Source organism: Diabrotica virgifera, chromosome 2 (assembly GCF_917563875.1).
Source record: "Diabrotica virgifera virgifera chromosome 2, PGI_DIABVI_V3a".
Classification (NCBI taxonomy): Eukaryota; Metazoa; Arthropoda; class Insecta; order Coleoptera; family Chrysomelidae; genus Diabrotica; species Diabrotica virgifera.
This window is the reverse complement of record NC_065444.1, coordinates 240,001,982-240,021,206: the sequence shown is the minus strand read 5'-3', so window position 1 is coordinate 240,021,206 and position 19,225 is coordinate 240,001,982. Positions and strand designations below refer to the sequence as shown.

The 19,225-nt window shown below is 33.4% G+C and overlaps 1 protein-coding gene across 1 annotated transcript; it reads left to right on the top strand.

The window, feature by feature from the left end:
• The first annotated feature begins 599 nt into the window (after nucleotides 1-599).
• LOC126879842 (GILT-like protein 1) lies at nucleotides 600-19,018 on the top strand. The gene is made up of 4 exons (XM_050643135.1): nucleotides 600-786; nucleotides 10,982-11,122; nucleotides 14,064-14,264; nucleotides 18,689-19,018. Exons 1-4 carry the CDS (start codon nucleotides 715-717, stop codon nucleotides 18,977-18,979), a joined length of 705 nt encoding a protein of 234 aa, XP_050499092.1. The 5' UTR covers nucleotides 600-714; the 3' UTR covers nucleotides 18,980-19,018.
• The last annotated feature ends 207 nt before the right edge of the window (nucleotides 19,019-19,225 follow it).

The following is a 19,225-nucleotide window of genomic DNA, read 5'->3' as shown; positions in this document are numbered from 1 at the left end:
CCCAGTGGGCAGATTGTTGTACTCAATGGAGTTAATAAAAAAAAAAGTTCCTGAGCCAAGACAGTCTTCTTCTTCCGACGCCTCTTTTACCGTTTACCTTTCCCTGCAAAATCTTGATATAGTTTGCCAATTTTGTGTCAGCTGTTTAGGTACACCCATTGTCGCCAGTATGTTTCATAATTGGTCCATCTAATATCAAAGGCCTTTGTATAATCAGCAAAACATAAATATCGGGATTTTATATTCTCTGACATTTTCTATTATGTTTCTTATATTAAGGATTTGATCTAGAGTAATTCTGCCCTTCATAAATCCAACCTGCCCAAGTGCTATTTGCCAACTGATTCTTTATATTACTGTTACTGTTTCCTGCCTTCAATTAGTAAAAGAAGGTATTTCATTAAATGACAAATGACCCAAAACCCGTAGCAATTACCAAAAAAATATTTGTCTGACCCCGTTCCAATTAAAAACAATAACAAGTTAGAAGTCACCAAATTCCCAACATTCATAAACAAACCGTGAGTATAAAAAATTTTTGCATCTGACGCCGCTGATTAATATTCAGTATATATAAATAAGCCAGTTATATACCAAATATACATTAACACAACGGTAGTTGGTATAAAGATATTTACTTAGTTTTTGACGAGATCAGTGACTTTCAAATCTCTATCTGTATCTGGTTAGTTTGCCACGGGTCATTTCCTTAACATGTATCAAAATGCTTATCTACGAAACGGATTGATAGTATTGGTTATTCTTGTTTGTTTTGGTACAAATTCGGTAAGTAGATTGTTTTTTTACAATAATAAATAGTTTTAAAATGTGGTAAAATTTTAAGACAAAATTTTTGTTTACAAAAGTAAAATTTTTCCACAAATATTTGGTTTATTGTAGATCTTCATTCTTCTCAACTTTTGCCTGTTCTAGAAGGAGATTCAACTCAATAACAAATTAGTTTGTCAATTATATCTTCCCAAAACTTGAAGATAAAGGTATTTCACAGTAAACTATATGCAATTTCTTGAGTTTTTTCATAATCGATATAAAAAGTTCATATTACCTATATGTCTTGAAAACCTGACAAGCCTAGGTCTCTTACAGTCTTGTGAACAGTTGAATGTCTTTTGTTTTGCCTTTCAGTTCTTCTCCAGTCTCCCAATCTAAAGTTGGATATCATCATAACTATCTTTACTCTATCTACCATTGCTTTGAAGAGTTCTATTGAACTGCATTTAAACCAGTCCCTTAAATTTTTTAACAATGACAGGCTCCTTCTTTCTACACTAGTTCCTCCTACTATCTTTCTCTGTATTATCAAGTATAGCTTTTCATCTCTGTCCCCTTATTACGTGTCTCAGGTATTGTAACTTTCTTATATTCATGGTGTTTCTTCTTCTTAAAGTTCCCTCTCCTATCGGAGGTTGGATATCATAATGGCTATGGTCACTTTGTTGACTGCTTCTCTGAATAGTTGTAATGAACTACAGTTAAACCATTCTCTAAGGTACCTCAGCCAGGGGATGCGTCTTCTTCCTATGCTTCTTATTCCTTGGATCCTTCCTTGCATAATAATTCTCAGCAACTCATATTTTTCTCCTCTAGTAATGTGAGCCAAATATTCCAGTTTTTTAGTTTTTATACTTTTCATAATTTCTAACTCCTTATTTAAACGTCGTAGCACTTCAACATTGGTAATCCTTTGAACCCACTGAATTTTCAATATTCTTCTGTAACACCACATTTCGAACGCTTCTATTCTTCTTATGTGTTGTCTCTTCAATGTCCAAGCTTCCATTCCGTATAGCAATATAGAAAATATGTAGCATCTTAGAGCCCTCAATCTGAGAGGCAACTGAAGGTCTTTGTTTGTAAGCAGTGTCTTCATTTTTATAAATGCTTGCCTTGCAGTTTTAATTCGGACTTTAATTCCTTTGCTTTGGTCATTTTTGTCATCAACCCAGGTTCCCATATATGTATTTGTATGTCTTAATTTTTTCTATTTGGGTTTGCTCTATCATTAACCATTCATTTCCATATTCTGTTTTTGAGACAATCATAAATTTAGTTTTTTTCTTGTTTATTGTTAGACCGTATCGAATGCAATAATCGTTAATTCTATTTAGCAAGGTATCTGCCATTATAACGGTGTCATCAGCTAATCTTATGTTATTTACTATTCTTCCGTTTATAGAGATTCCATCACTTAGCTCCGCTATCGCTTCCTGAAATATGGCTTCACTGTACAGGTTAAACAGTACCGGCGACAGAACACAACCCTGTCTTACTCCTCTCTTTATATCAATATTCTCGGATTCTTGTCCTTCTATCTTTATATTGGCCTTTTGATTCCAATACAGATTGATGATAATTCGTAAATCTCGTCTGTCTATATCTCTGTTTTTCAATAATTCTATTAGTTTTTCATGTCGGACCCTGTCGAACGCTTTTTCGAAGTCGATGAAACAGGAATAAATATCCAGGTTCATATCTAAGCATCTTTGAGAGAGGACATTAAACGCAAACAATGCCTCTCTTGTTCCAAGTCCTTTACGGAACCCAAATTGGGTATCATCCATATCATTTTCTAGCTTTCTGTATAATCTTCCATGAATCACCTTTAGAAATATTTTGAGGGTATGGCTTATTAGTGATATTGTCCTATAGTCCGAACAATCTTTGGCATATATTATTTTTGGTATTGTTACAAAGGTGGACACCAACCATTCCTGAGGGATTTTTCCGGTTTTATATACTTCATTAAACAGATCCAGTAGTACCGGTAGAGTTTCATCGTCTAGACATTTCAGTAATTCCGCAGGTATTTCGTCTGAACCTACAGTTTTTCCGTTTTTTGCGTTTCGTATTGCTTGTTCGATTTCCTCCATTATGATCTCTAGTCCCGTTTCGCTGTCGATCTCTTCCGGTTCTTGTCTATTATCGTCAAACAGATCTGTTATGTATGTCTTCCATTTTTTTAATTTCTCTTTTACTTCTATAATAATTTTTCCATTTATGTCTTTAAGAAGGCCATCTTTCTTTTTTCGCTGTGTATTTGTGATTTCCTTTATTTTCTTGTGCATGTTAAAGCTATAATACTTTTTAGAATATCCTTCTATTTCACTACATTTATTTGCCAACCAGGTGGATTTGGCCTCTTTTATTTTCTTTCCTATTGATTTCCTATCTCTTGATTTCCTTGTATTTTGCCTTACTCTTGCTTTTATGTTTCCTTCTTTCCTCCATTAGCTCTAGGATTTCTGAAGTCATCCATCTCTTTTTTATTATTATTTTTGTGGGTAATATCTTCTTTTCTGCTTCTACTAACGTTTCTTGTATCATGTTCCATTTGTTATTAACATCTGTTGTTTTTATCACGTCTTGTTTGATTTTCTTTAAGTTATCATTTTTCTCTTCTTTTAGCCTCTGACGTACAGGTTCTTCTTTTAAAATTGTGACATCAAATCGTGGTATATTTGTTTATTTTTGGATCTTTTTTCAGTTTTATCTTGATCTGAATTTATGTCAGCTCCGGGGTATGTTCTCACAGACTTTATAGTGTTTTTATATCTGGATTTGATTAAAATGTAATATATCTGGTTTCTTACAATGAGATCTTCCGAATCGGCCGGTGATATCCAAGTATAAAGTCTTCTTTTAGGTAATTTAAATAAGGTATTCATTACTACCAGCTCCTCGCGTTAAGAGAATTCGACAAGTCTGCCCCCCTTTCATTTCTTTCTTTCAAGCCAAATTCTCCCACACATCCATCCACTTTTCCTTTTCCAATCTTCACGTTGAAATCTCCCATCACCAACAATATGTCATCTTTTTTTGTAGATCTTATGATTTCGTTCAATTGCATGTAGAACTCAGGGCCGGCGATAAATGGCCTGCAAGGGATGCACTGCAGGCGGGCGCCTCTGCATGGGGGCGCCAAAATGAGCTTGTTTCTGTCAAAAGCAAAACAATCTTACTTTTCAATTAGAATACGGAGCGCAGTCCAGTCCCTTGAATTGAAATTTTCGGCTCTTATTGGAGCTTCATCGGAAAGAACATAGGCTTGTTCTCCATATTTATTCCATACTCCATATTTACTTATATGGAGAACAAGCCTACGTTCTTTCCGATGAAGCTCCAATAAGAGCCGAAAATTGCAATTCAAGGGACTGGACTGCGCTCCGTATTCTAATTGAAAAGTAAGATTGTGTTGCCTTCGCATTGCAACTGAATTAAAAATAAAATTTTTATTTTATTTTTATATTGGTCTTTACTCCTTCGAGTAACTAGGTCTATTTTCTGTTGGAATTTACCAGCTGAACAGACGGGGTCGTGAATTGTAAGTTTTTTGAATTCCCTCTTGTCTTCTTCGCTTCAGCATCCATTTGGCTTGCAAATTTTAGAAGCCTTGGAGGTGCTACCAAGGAAATGGACCAATAAGTTTTCGATTTAAAAATCTTTTAGTAATATTTTAATATTTTCTAAATATTATTAATAATGCTATTAGGATCGAAAACTTCATCTTTTATAAAAATTATTGTTTTAAAATGGTGTCTAAATTCCAGCCTTAATACCCTCCATTAGCCTCTGTTTAAATACCAGCCTCCATTATGGATTGTGACTGGTATGATTTTCCGACATGTGGGGCCCACTGTTCCATTAGAACACATATGTCTCCTGAGGCTAGCGTTATATAAGTATGTGTGTGGGGGGGAGGCCTGTGCTAATTTTTGCAGGCAGGCACCTCATACCCTAGCGCCGGTACTGTGTAGAACCTTTCTATCTCGGCCTCATCTTTGTCGGCAGTAGGTGCATATATTTGGAAAACGTTTATCTTTTTAGAGAATGTTTGTAACTGAATCATCATCAATCTTTCTGAGTGGGGGTTAAAACCAACGACAGATTTATTTGTCTCTTTGTCTACAAGTATGGTAACTCCATATCGATGTCTTGGATCATTGTTACCAACATAATACATCATGCCGTTGTTTGTGGTTAGTTTTCCTGAATCGGGCCATTGAACGTCCTGATACCTTAAGGCGATCCATTTCAGCTGTTAGGTTATCGAGCTTACCTGGTTGATACAAACTCTTCACGCTCCATGTGGCCAGTCTTAGGGTTCTTCCTTTTTCTATTTTTTCTAACCCAATGGTTTTCTTGGTTTCCTTCTGATTATGAGGGTTTCGTTTGCTGATGACCTGAGAGGCCTCATATTCTTGAAGTGTACCTCTCCTGCCGGATCTTGGTTTCCGACTTCCATGATCAATAAGGTGTCTTTGGGCTTTCTCAAATGCCATTATGATTGTCTAGGAATGCCATTTTAGACTTTTAATACAGTGGTTTTCCGTTCCCTTCCATATCCTTATGCAGTTGACCGCTTCATTGGTTCATCCGCTTTTAGGGTCAATTTCTTAACCCTAGGACAAAAGAGTGCCCTACTACTTACCAGCTCATCCGCCCGAAGTCGTTGGTCAGTAAGTGGGGGATTGCTTATACCGGCAATCATTCGGTGAAGAGTATGTAGTAAAAAGAAATATAGTGACCCGTCTACCCTCGGAAACCTAATAGCCATTTGGGGTCGGAAGAAACAACAGTTAGCCAAGATAGGCTGATAGGGAAGATTAAAGGCATTTCACTGAAGACTAGTTGAAAATGAGTAAAATGTGAAGGCCCTTACGATCCGCCAGGTGCGTTGTATAAGTGAAATGGTGTTTACTATTTCGTATTCTTTGCCCATTTGTCGCAATACTTCCGTGTTCGTTTTCTTCTATGTCCATACTATTTTAAGTACCCTTCTGTAACACCACATTTCAAATAAATGTAGCTTATTTTTGTGTTTTTGTTTCAGTGTTCAGCTTTCAAGTTTATTAAGTATTGAAAACACGTAACATCTCAGAGTTCTTACTCTCAGTTCTAATCTAAGGTCTTTATTGCATTGAATTGTTATCATTTTTACAAACGCATTCTTTGCTAGTTTGCTAGTTTTGCTAGTCCAAAACGCTGTTTGATACTTCTATCCTTGATCATTATTTTCTGAAATCCAGGTTCCCAAGGATTTGTATTTATCAACCCTTTCTATCAACACATATCAGCAATCTATATTTGTTTGTATATTTTTTTCCTTGTTATTATTATATATTTAGTCTTTTTTAAATTCATTTTTAGTCCATATTTTTCAGTTTTCACAGAAACTGCTTGTCTTGTTTAGTAGTAATTGGAGTTATTCAGCAGAGCTTGCCGTACCTATTCACGGTGTTATCTGCATATCATATAGGTTGTTAATAGATCTTCCATTAATGAATATTCCTTCAGAACAATATATTATTCCTTCACTTTCAGCTTCTTCAAAATACAGTGCCAGCAATAAAAATCTTTACAATGTGAATAAAACGCATAAATCAGGATAATTATTATTTTAATTTTACCAATTAGTACTTTATAAGGATATTTAATGTTGGGTTCTGTAGCAGTTATGGAAGTGTTCAACGTTAGTACATGCCTGATGATGGTATCAGACTTAGATGATGTTTTTTAAGAGCTCGACAACCAGGTTTTCTTTCCCGGAACAGTCTCAGAAGGCTATAACGCATTCTACCGTGTCAATTGATAAATTGAATATCTTGAAACACCAATATCACGTGCTATGGTAATTACTGAGTCCCCTTTCTCAAGTAACATTGAAGCACGAACTTTTTGTTCCTTTGTGAGTTTCCTCCGCCCCATATTTTTTGACTTCAGTTTTTCAAGAAGTTTCACATTGATTACTTGTATAAAGCCAAATGTGTGTACAGTACAAATCAGTGATGTAACGAATGTCATTTTTTGAACATTCGCGAATACGAATGCGAATACGAATGTCTGCTACTGACATTCGCGAATGCGGATGCGAATGCGAATATTCAGTTTCTTTAAATTTGGTTCTATTCTTGTAATGTTTTCTAAATTTATAATCGAGTTGTTGCCGAGTCAATCACGTTCGATTTCTTGTTACAGAAAATCGATTTTTAGTAGATCCAATGTGACACAAAATCTAGGCACAAGATAAAAAATTTATGTGAAGAAAGTGTATTTTTTTGTTCTTCTTAATGGCGGTACATGACCTAGATTCCGTGCACTGTAGATACCTACATGTCGCTTTCTATCGATATTTGAATACCAAAATATATGAATTTTTAGCTTTATTTGAATTATTTTCTAGTTTTGCTCTAGTTTATCAATTAGAGTTTAAACTAGCAAAACTAGAAAATAATTCAATTAAAGCTAAAAATTCAAATATTTTGATATTCAAATATCGATAGAAAGCGACATGTAGATATCTACAGTGCACGGAATCTAGGCCCAGGCTCATTTTTGCAATATTTTATGTAGTTATAGAGTAATTTCCACATACTAACATATTTCTCAAATTGGGCTCTGTGCCGCCATTCTTTATTATATTACGAATATGTGGGCCAAATATCTCGACAAAATATTCAAAATTACAGCCGCATTCTTGGACCGCGTTTGTTGCTCGCTACTGTATGCTCTTAATAAAAAAAAGATGAGAAGTGAATAGATTTTGACTTTATGAACCTAATATCATCTTCAAATATTTTTTTTTCAAAATCATATTCGATATTTACAAACTATTCGCACAAATTTTGCGGATGGGAATACGAATGCGAACATGCAAAAATATTCGAATATTCACGAATGCGAATGCGAATACGAATATTCACTACATCACTAGTACAAATGCACAGAATAAATTAAATAAAATAAGATGTCAGTAAACAACAGGCATCTGCCGACACAAGTACATCATCACCTCTCCCCTCAAATGCTAAACAGGCCCATTTGGCTCTATACCAGTAGCCAATGTGAAACTTCTTGAAAAACTGAAGTAAAAACTATGGGGCGAAAGAAACTCACAAATAAATAGAAAGTTTGTTCTTCAATGTTACTTGAAAAAGGGGACTCCGTAATTACCACCGCACGTAATATTGGAGTTTCAAGAGATTCAATTTATCAATTGACACGGTAGGATGCCTCATAGCCTTCTGAGACTGTTCCGGAAAGAAAACCTGGTTCTGCAGCTCTTAAAAACTTCATCTAATTATGATACCATCATCAGGCATGTACTAACGTTGAACACTTCCATAACTGCCACATAACCCAAAATTAAATATCCTTATAAAGTAGTAATTCGTAAAATTAAAATAATAATTATCCTGATTTATGCCTTTTATTCATTTTGTAAAGATTTTTATTGCCGGCACTGTAGATTTACTGTATACACTGAATAGTAGTGGAGACAGAATAGATACCTCCCCGCCTAACTCTTCTCCTAATTTAAATTTTTGAACTTGGTTCGTTATCTATTACAGTTCATTCTCTTTGATTCGAGTAAAAGTTTGTTATTATCCTTCAGTTCCTTTTGTCCTTAGAATTTGGACTAATTTTTCACATCCTACTTTGTCAAATGCTTTTTCAAAATCAAGTAACAAACATGTATATCCACATTATATCTATGCATCTTTGAGCTAGCACATTAAAAGCAAATAACGCCTCTCTGGTTCCTAGTTCATATTTTCCAACTACATGATCTAAATAAAGCTCATTCTCCGACTTTCGCATTAAAATCTCCTAATACGATGTTAATTTCACGATTCTTAGTCAGTTTCAATGGTTCGTCTAGCTGTTGATAACATTGTTTACTAGAATAGATGTTAAGAAACACGAGTATGTTTTCTTCCAAAAAGGAATGTTTCATGATAAATTTGATCGATTTTCCTCTATAGCTGATATCTATCAAAAATTTGTCTAACGATTCTCATCCATGAGGACTTTATCTACATCCTTCGAAAATATTGTAGTTTTTAAATTTTGTTTCTACGATAAATAATATTTATTTTGAATTCTCTCATGAGCAGATGTACTAATGATGCAGATAAATAAGTGTCCATTGTTAGTTCAAAGTTTTGTTTGTAGAAATCATAGTATGATAACATTGATCCAAATAATGGTATAACCCAGACATCCAAAGTGAAAGTTATCCTCCAACACCAAATTGTTCTATATGGTCCACATAATGTTCGAAAAAAGTCACACCATTTTGAGCGTCGGGTTTGGGGGGGGAGGGGGAGAAATCGGTAAATTCGTAGTTTTTTAGGTTTTTCGTCAATATTTCTAAAACTATGCGGCTTAGCATAAACAACCTTCTATACAAAAATGTTCTAGATTAAATTTGAAATAAAAAAGACCCTATGCATAATCCTTCTAAAATGAACGGTTCCAAAGTTAAGGAGGTAGTATAGTATAATTGCTCCAAAAAAGGCCTAACCCAGACATCCAAAGTAAAAGTTTTCCTCCAACACCAAATTGTTTTATATGGTCCACATATTGTTTAGTAAAAAGTAACACCATTTTGAGCGTCCGGTTTGGAGGGGAGATGGGGGAGAAGTTGGTAAATTAGTAGTTTTTTTTACGTTTTTTGTCAATATTTCTAAAACTATGCTTAAGCGTAAACAATGTTCTATACGAAAATGTTTTACATAAAATTTAAAACAAAAAAGATCCGATACATAATTGTTATAAAATCAACGGTTCCAGAGTTACGGAAGATAAAAAGTGGAGGTTTTCGATACTTTTTATATTATTTGGGCAATTGATAATGATTTTGGGTGGTGAGGTTGACGTCTCCTCAAGGGCTTATCACTTACGTACCATCGACCACTGAAATATCAAATTTTATTTACAAAGCCCAATCCAGTTAAAGAGAATTTCTATAAATTGCCCAAAGAATATAAAAAATATCGAAAACCTCCACATTTCACCCTCCGTAACTCTGGAACCGTTGATTTTATAACAATTATGTATAGGATCTTTTTTGTTTTAAATTCTATGTAGAACATTTTTGTATAGAACATTGTTTACGCTAAAGTATAGTTTTAGAAATATTGACGAAAAACTTAAAAAAACTACTAATTTACCGACTTTTCCCCCGTCTCCCCCCAAACCGGACGCTCAAAATGGTGTAACTTTTTACTGAACAATATGTGGACCATATAGAACAATTTGGTGTTAAAGGAAAATTTTTACTTTGGATGTTTGGGTTAGGCCTTTTTTGGACCAATTATACTATGCTACATCCGTAACTTTGGAACCGTTCATTTTAGAAGGATGATGCATAGGGCCCTTTTTATTTAAAATTTAATGTAGAACATTTTTGTATTGAAGGTTGTTCATGCTAAACCGCATAGTTTTACAAATATTGACGGAAAACCTAAAAAACTACAAATTTACCGATTTCTCCCCCCTCTCCCCCCCCCCCAAACCCGACGCTCAAAATGGTGTGACTTTTTTCTGAACATTATGCGGAATCTATAGAACAATTTGGTGTTGGAGGATAACTTTCACTTTGGATGTTTGGGTTTGGGTCTAGTTATACCATACTATCACTGTTTAAACAGAAAATTAGGATTGTGGGCATATACTATTAATAGATTTATCATACTATGGTTCTTAGTATATTTATTATTATCTACTGAGACAATTGCATCATTTTAAATCGTGCTTGGTTATTGTTTTTCTATATTAATCTTCTAATTCGGTATCAAATGATTTTTTCGGTATCAAATGAAAGGCAGATACGAGCTACTCCAATGCATTTTGCAAGGTAAAATTGAAGGAAATGGGGCCCCAGGACGAAGAAGAATATCATGGCTTGCTAACCTGAGAGCATAGTATATAAAGACCTCTATTCCGTATAGCATCCAACAAAATAATCATAGCCAGAATGATCGCCAACGTTCGGAACGGACAGGCACGCTAAAAAGATCATTCGTTTGCTTTATTCTGAATTTTGTCTGAATCTTTTATTCAATATTTTCCAGTTTTTCTCATTATATTTGCAGGAGATTAGCCCTCTTTCTTACACTAGTTACTTATAATATTACTGCAAATGAGTCATTAGTAAATATAATTTTTTTTTATACAGAATGGACTAAAAGTATCTGTCTACTACGAAGCGCTGTGCCCAGACAGTGTAAGATTTATTGGTCGTCAGCTCTACCCCAAATGGGACCAAATTAAGGACTATATCGACGAGTTGGAATTTGTACCCTTTGGCAAAGCCATAGTAAGTTGAATAGATATTGACATATTGAATTATTGAATTGATAATATATTAAATTAATATAAAACAGCTGATTTTGATCTAGACTAGGGACTAGGCAGTATCTGTTTTGGTTGGGTAAATCGTATATTATGATCCTATTTTTTTTTAATTTAATCGTTTCAAAATATTATTAAAAATGATAATTTTGTTATACTGATACTGATAAAGGAGGCTAATGGGTTTATGAAACAATTTGTAAAAAAGAATTAGAATAATTTATTAGAAAAATTTTGGAAAATTAGCAAAAACCATTAAAAATTGGTCAAAATCAATGTTTTTCAATAAACTTTTCGGGGTATTTAAAAGCCACATAGAACCTTCAAAATTGACGCATAAAATACTTTTAATATAAAAAAAACACTACAAAAAATTTCAGCACACTCTATTGAGGTCTGTTCGTTTAACAAATAACTTTGTTGTGCCCGGTACTTAGTGTGTACATATAAATTTCCACCTTTTCTTCTTTTGTGCAACCTGGATTTAAAAATTTCGCTAAAGAATTCGGTTATCTCAGCTTCTAGTGGACCAATTTTGACCATTCTTTTTAAACTGGGGTCCCGTGAGTTAAAATTTCAAACATGATACTTTTAAAAGCATACAATTAATTATATTCCAACTATAATATTTTTTATCAATTAATCTAAATACATTCGCACTGTAAATAATAATTTTAATTATTTCATATTTTTATAAATAAACTTCAGCAATCATTCAATAAAAAATAGTTTAATAAATCTCGTATCTATTATTTATTAAGATACTTTTTTTTATGTAAATATAAAAAAATATATATACTCATATAATTTTATTTGTTTTAAACACAAAAATATAAAAAAATATGATATTAAATAATTTTATAAGACACAACTGTAAATATATTTATTCTGATCTAAGCCTTGTATTCATGCGATTCCTGTTCTTCAGTATAACCTTCCAATTCTTCATCAGCTAATTCAAAATCTATTTCAATATCAACATTGTTGGGAATCACAGCATTCTTATATGACTGCCCCAGACAATCTTTCGCTGAACTTTCAATATAAGTTTGAAAAAAGATGTTAATTGAAAATTAAAAAAAGGAAATTTGTTTATTAGCTTAAAAATTGTATAGTTGTTTAAAAAATCCCCAAGACTGTCCTATTTAACGGATTTCTTTGATTAGAATTTTATTTGAAATCTTGAATGACCCTTTATGCGTGAAAAAGATTTTTAAGTATTTATTATATTTTTTATTAGCTCTACATAATTTTGAAATTTTTTTTTCAAAAATTTAGATTGAACAATATTATTTTGTAAAATCTGTTTGATCAGTTATTGCTGAGATTTTGTGTGATTGAAAAACATTGATCTTTCACTTTATTTTAATAGTTTTTGCTAAGTTTGCAATAGTATTTTTTTTAATTTGTCATCAGTCCTATATTTTAGCAAATTCAATAGCAAAACTTTTTGTATTCACATCATTTTACTAAAATGCATAGCTGCAATTGACTGATTTTTTTTTAATTTTTGTCACCAAATTTTTAATATAAAATTAAGCCCCCCTCTTGAAGTCTCCGCATAGTTAAATTATCATTTTTAATAATATTTCGAAGCGATTAAAGCAAAAGAATAGGATCGTAAATAGGATTTACCCAAATGAGGGTGTTTTAAAACAGATACCGCCAGGACTACTATACAGGGTGTACCATTAAGAATGTCCAATCTCTGAGTTGTATATTTTAGACCTCAAATTATTAAAATTTAACCCAAATCACTTATATAAAATGTAGCTCCTTACTGAGTTATAGGGTGTTTTATTGAATAATTTTAAAACTAGTTTTACCCAGTACTTTAAAACTGTTTGACGTTTCCTTATCATACTTAGCGGAAAGTGTGGCTACTATACACCCTACTAAATTATGATAAATAAACGTTTCTAGCTACTACCAGAGACGTACGACAGGGGATAGTGAATGGTTGACCCTTCCCAAATTCTACACCACTGGGGGAATTACTATTTTAGCGCAATTTTTCGTATCCCAATACTCTCTATGTGAACAATATACTCTTCCCTGTTAACGATAAAGCCGTTAATTTTCGAGATATTTGAAGTTAAAAATGAAACGGCACAGTTATTTTGATTAATCTATAATATGATTAATTTGATTAATATTTAAAAATTGTTTGTACCCAGTACTTTAACCGTATTTGACTTATCCTTATCATACTTAGCAGAAAATATAGGTACTGTACACACTATCAAATTATGTTAAATAATCGTTTCTAGCGATACGCTCTAGCTCGAGAGGCGTGCGACACGGGAAAGTAACTGGTTGGCCCTTCCCAAATTCCACGCCACTGACGGAATTGCTATTTTAATATAATTTTTAGATTTTCCAGAACTTTTTATGGAAATAATATACTCTCCATTAATATCGATAAAATCATTAGTTTCGAGATATTTGACATATTAAGGTGAAACAGTAGCGATCAACAGGTAGCGAAAACGCGTTCCAAGATTGCGGCTGTAATTTTGAGTATTTTTTCGAGATATTTGGCACACGTATTCGTAATATAATAAATAATGGCGGTACAGAGCCCAATTTGAAAAATATATTAATATGTGGAAATTACTCTGTAATTAAATACAATATTAAAAAAAAACGAGCATGTACCGCCATTAAGAACAACAAAAAAATACACTTTCTTCAAATAAACTTTTTTATCCGATGCCTAGATTTTGTGTCATTTTGGAACTACTAATGAAATAAAAAATTTTAGTAGTACAATTTCTTTGTCATATTTAACAAAAATTACTGTTTGAAAAATTCTAATATTTTGTAAGTTCTTTTTGCTATCTAATATTTGCGCTGTAGAATGTTGTTTCAATATCTATAAATACCGAATATTATTTTATTTATAGTACGTGCACCACGATGCTGATGTTGTAAAGCAAGCACCTGAGCGTTACTCATTCAGTTGCCAACATGGTCGTAGAGAATGCCAAGGAAACAAGTACCAGGCTTGTGCACTATCGCAAAATAAAGGCAAAGATGTAGAAGTGCCTTTGGTTTATTGTATCATGAAAAGTATAGATCCTTCTTCTTTCGACACTGTTGAAGAGGTAAGTATGTAGAATTGAAAGTTTCCGTAACCAAAACCTTTATTTTCTTACAGTTTCTTTATGCATATATCTTTGGAAATACTACAAAACCTATAATAAATTTAGACTAATAATCTGTTATTTATAGATCTAATCAAGGTGGTTGCCGGTATCAACATATTCGGCGTGATCTCTTACAAAATGAAATATTCGAATATTCTGTTCCTATGCTTCACCATTTCTCAATTTTCTCCATTTTTCTTTGTTTAATATTATATGTAACTTATCTTCCTTATGTTCCACTTTTATCTGTAACTGGATCTCTATCTCTCTCAGTAACTGGTATCTCTTAAGTTTCTCATCCAGAATATTCTCATCTATGACTTCCTTTACGGTCCGGATGTTTTCGATTTTTCTTTGTTCTTTCCATTTTCGATGTTCCTTTACGTTCCAGAGTTTTACGAATACAATCACTGGATTATTTAGCTGCGACTGTCAAATCTTCTGTCAGTTCTGCTTGCGCCCTCTGCTAGTCAGCGGCCCTATCCTAGTGCCAGGTCATCAGCATCTCCATATTTCGTTGTAATCGTTGAAAATATGTCAGATGTGAGGATGTTAAAGCCAAAGTGATGTGTTATATTTGTGAAATGATGTTAGTCTTGCTTTATAAATAGACCACCTTGATAAATAGACCTCTTTTCATCAGGAAAACCAGGAAAATTGTTCTAAGTATTTGCAGTAATATTTACAGTACTAAGTACATACAGTAACTAATACAGTAAGTGAGTAAAAACTTACACCACTTTTTCTTTGAACACGTCTGTATAGGTATCAACATTATAAAGCAAGGCTTACATCATTTCAAAAATATGACTTATAGGGCAGTCAATGAGAGCAAGAACAGGTTATTACCTCCGAATTCTATTCTACTGCATGGATTTTAATGAAATTTTAGAAATAGCCTGAAAATATCTCCTTACCTTATTACCTTATTCAAAGTCTACCCTATGCCGATGTGTGCTTTTGTCTTGGGGACGGTTCCCACCCCTTCTCGTGGGTGGAAAATTTTTTGGTTAAACAACTACCGAAGTTGCTAGAGAACCTAATTCTAAGCAAAAACTGTTCTATAATTTTTTTTCGAAAACTCAATACTTTTTGAGTTATTCGTAGTTGAAAATTGGCTATTTTCATTGAAATATAACACTTTTTCAAACGGATTTTTGCGAATACCTTAAAACAATGCATCTAACTAAAAAAAATTATATAAAACATTTGTGAAGCTCATAAAAAAACAAAGAGATTCGTTCCTTCTTCAATCTTCTAGTTATAACACAAAAAGAGATATGGTAGGTAAAAAGAGTTTGTTTTTTTTTTTGTGAATGCTCAAATCAGTGTATTCAACTTGAAATAACAGAGAAACGGTCGATTTTAGGTGTATAATGCTACGAATACCTTTTATTGTGCTTGAGAAGTCCTTTCAAATAAGCAATATTAAATGTCGATTACATTCAAACTAAGCGAGATATGCTGCAAAAAATTGATGACTAACGAATTTTAAGAAAAAAATTGAGAAGTATATTTAACCCCTCATCCACAAGAATTTAAATGCATCGTTTTTCTTCTAGGATACATTTTTCAACAGTGTTATTTTTATCTTCAAAAAGTTGAGCGGGTTTAAATTGAATGGTTTTTGAAAAAAATAAGATCAAATTATAGAGCGCATATTTAAATTTTCTTAAAAATCTTCCTTTTTCTCCATGTAACTTGAAAATGATAAGAGATACTGTTATAAAAAATTAAATCAAAATGTTTATCTAGAAGAAACCTACATTTTTGTATGGCATTTTTTTTTGGCATCTCTTATCATGTTCGAGTTACATGGAGAAATAGGAAGATTTTTAAGAAAATTTAAAAATGCGCTCAATAATTTGATCTTATTTTTTTCAAAAACCATTTATTTTAAACCCGCCCAACTTTTTGAACATAAAAAGAACACTATAGTAAAATGTATTGTAGACGGAAAACGTAAAACGGAAATTTAAATTCTTGTGGATGAGGGGTTAAATAAACTTCTCAATTTTTCTTAAAATACGTTAGTCATCAAATTGTTGACAGTTTATCTCGCATAGTTTGAATGTAATCGACATTTAATATTGCTTATTTTAAAGGTCTTTTCAAGCACAACAAAAGTTATTGGTAGCATTATACACCTAAAATCGACCGTTTCTCTGTTATTTCAAGTTAAATACACTGATTTGAGCATGCACCAAGAAAACAAGTTTTTTCACTTACCATATCTCTTTTTTTGTTATAACTAGAAGATTCATAAAGGAAAGAATCTCTTTGTTATTTTATAAGCTACAAAAATGTTTTATACGGTTTTTTTAGTTAGATGCATAGTTTTTAAGGTATTCGCAAAAAACCGTTTGGAAAGGTGTTATGTTTCAATGAAAATGGCCAATTTTTAACCAGGAATAACTCAAAAAGTATTGAGTTTTCGAAAAAAAATTATAGAACAGTTTTTGCTTAGTATTAGGTTCTCTAGCAACTTCCGTAGTTATTCAAGCAAAAAAATTTCCACCCCCGAGAAGGGGTGGGAACCGCCCCCAAGACAAAAGCACACATCGGCATAGGGTAGACTTTGTTTCTTGGGCTATTCCCTATTTCGGAGCCACATACCCTTATTGACTGCCCTATTACACCACTTTTGTTTTAAACCATTCATATAACAGGGTTAGAGCAAGCTCCTATCCTTAAGGGAGTCCATTTCTATATACTGAGTTTATTACCACCAGTTATTATTTGAAACAGCCTGTCGCTCGTCTATAGTACAGTGTTGAGAAATTAAAACATGTAAGCCAGTCTCTCTACCTATACGATGCCGTACTGTAAAGATTCAATTTCCTACCAGTTTTAATCCACGTATATAAATTTTCATTCTATATATAAGGTCAATATGTGCCTTACAACAATTTGAATTCATAAACATATTTAAACCGTCGAAGTGAAAAACATTTTGGGTATGTATTTGTTTACAATAAGAGCCGTGAGAGGAAATAGAATAAACATTTTATCACCGCCCAAATTGCATCTGTTAACTTTTTTTCTATTGGCTGAATTAAGTGGTTCGATCGTGTATCTTTGGAAGTTTTTGTGATTTCATTTTGAGAAATCTAGTATGGTTTCCTTGTGCGCTACCCCTCGGTTTCCATGGATTCCTACTTTGGTCCAGAACCAGCTCTGGGATGCAGTTCAGCCAGTTATTCCTGGTTAAAGGAATTCTCATAGACTGTAGTTATACTACTATGGTAAAATAAACTCCAAACGCGGCATTTGTTCATTTTGTGTACTTCGAACACTATTATTATTCGTTTGTGTGCTACAGTATCCAGCAGATAAATCAACGTAGGTTACCGTAGTTTTTAAACGTTCTGTGCTTCCATCTATGATACACACCATACCTTAATATCTCTTGCAATATCTGGTTTGGGTGATCTTCTAACTTAGCAAATTTTTTTGTGGCTTTTTCCTCCATCATATCCAGCACTCTTGTTTTTGTTAGCTCTTTGAATATGAACCGTTTGGCGACGTATTTGGGCACGTTTGCAGCTTCTCTAGTGCAATTGTTGTGTGCTACTTGGATCTTCTTTTTGTTGCTTTGATTTGAGTGTCCCCATGCAAGAGATGCATATGTAATTATTGTTAGTATGATGCTGTTTGTCAGTCTTAATTTTGTTTTCATAGATAATTTGCTTCTTCTTCCTGGCTCCGTCCTCTTATTGCGGCTCTGGCCGTTGCTGTTTTCTGGACTGTTGCGTTAACATGTGGTGTGAATATTAGACTTTGGTCCATTTTGACTCCTAGATATTTATGAGCTTCGTTTTGCCATTCGATAGGTCTGTCTTGAACTGTTAGCAGTTCTTCTGGATTACCTCTTCCCTTTTTGAAGAGAAACGCTTGGGACTTTTCTGGATGTACTGCTACTTTCAATTGGATACTCCATTCGTCTATCGTATCCAGTGCCGTCTGTAGATATCTTACAGCTTTATCCAGGTTCCTGGTAACGTCTGCTATATAAAAGTTATTCAGTAGGGGTGAAAAAACTGCCTATCCGGCCCCTTAACCTCCGGTCGCCCGTATGAGGAGATGAGTTTCGTATCCATAATCTCTCATTTTGTATGTAATCTCCAGAATTGATAAACTGAGTCTCTTCGTAATTAGTTTCACAAGTAGTTCAAGAACGTGTAGTTACGGTGTCAAGATTACCATCTTATTCCAATTATTTTATTCTTATTTTGATTTCTGTTGCCATGTCTTTTAAAAACGAGTTATATTTTTAAAAAGGAGTTATATATTTTCTATTAAACCAATCTTTTTTAACTATATTGTTTTACCAATGGAATATATTAGCATGATTGTTAACGTAATCCAAATTTTAATTTTAGTGTGCTAGGAGATTTGGATTAGATATTCCGAAGCTGAAATCCTGTTCCGACAGCATAGAAGGAGACAAACTTCTAGCTACCAAAGGAGACCGCACGTTTCAGCTGGATCCAAATATTTCTTTCGTTCCCACCATTGTCTTTGATGATCAGTTTAAACAAGTGGAACAGTCTCAATCTTTAAAAGATTTCGTTGCTGTTGTTTGCTCTAAGATACAAAATAAGAGTAAACCAAGTGTATGTAATGGCAGACAGTTACCACAGTTGCCGTCTTTCGATGATTATTATTATTAGGTAAATGGAATAAGGCTATTTAAATCCAATACATATTTATTTTTATCGTTTTATTTTAACCACTAATAGCCAGGGAGGTAGTGTCAAATTTGACCGGAGCATTTTAGCATGGCTGGTTTCTTTTTATTTAGGTAGGTGTTCCAAAGCTTATTAACAAATGATGTGTCAGCTGGGTCAAAACCGGGGATTTTACTCAAGAAAAGGTGAAACATGAAAGTTGATGGACAAACGCTACAACTTAAATGT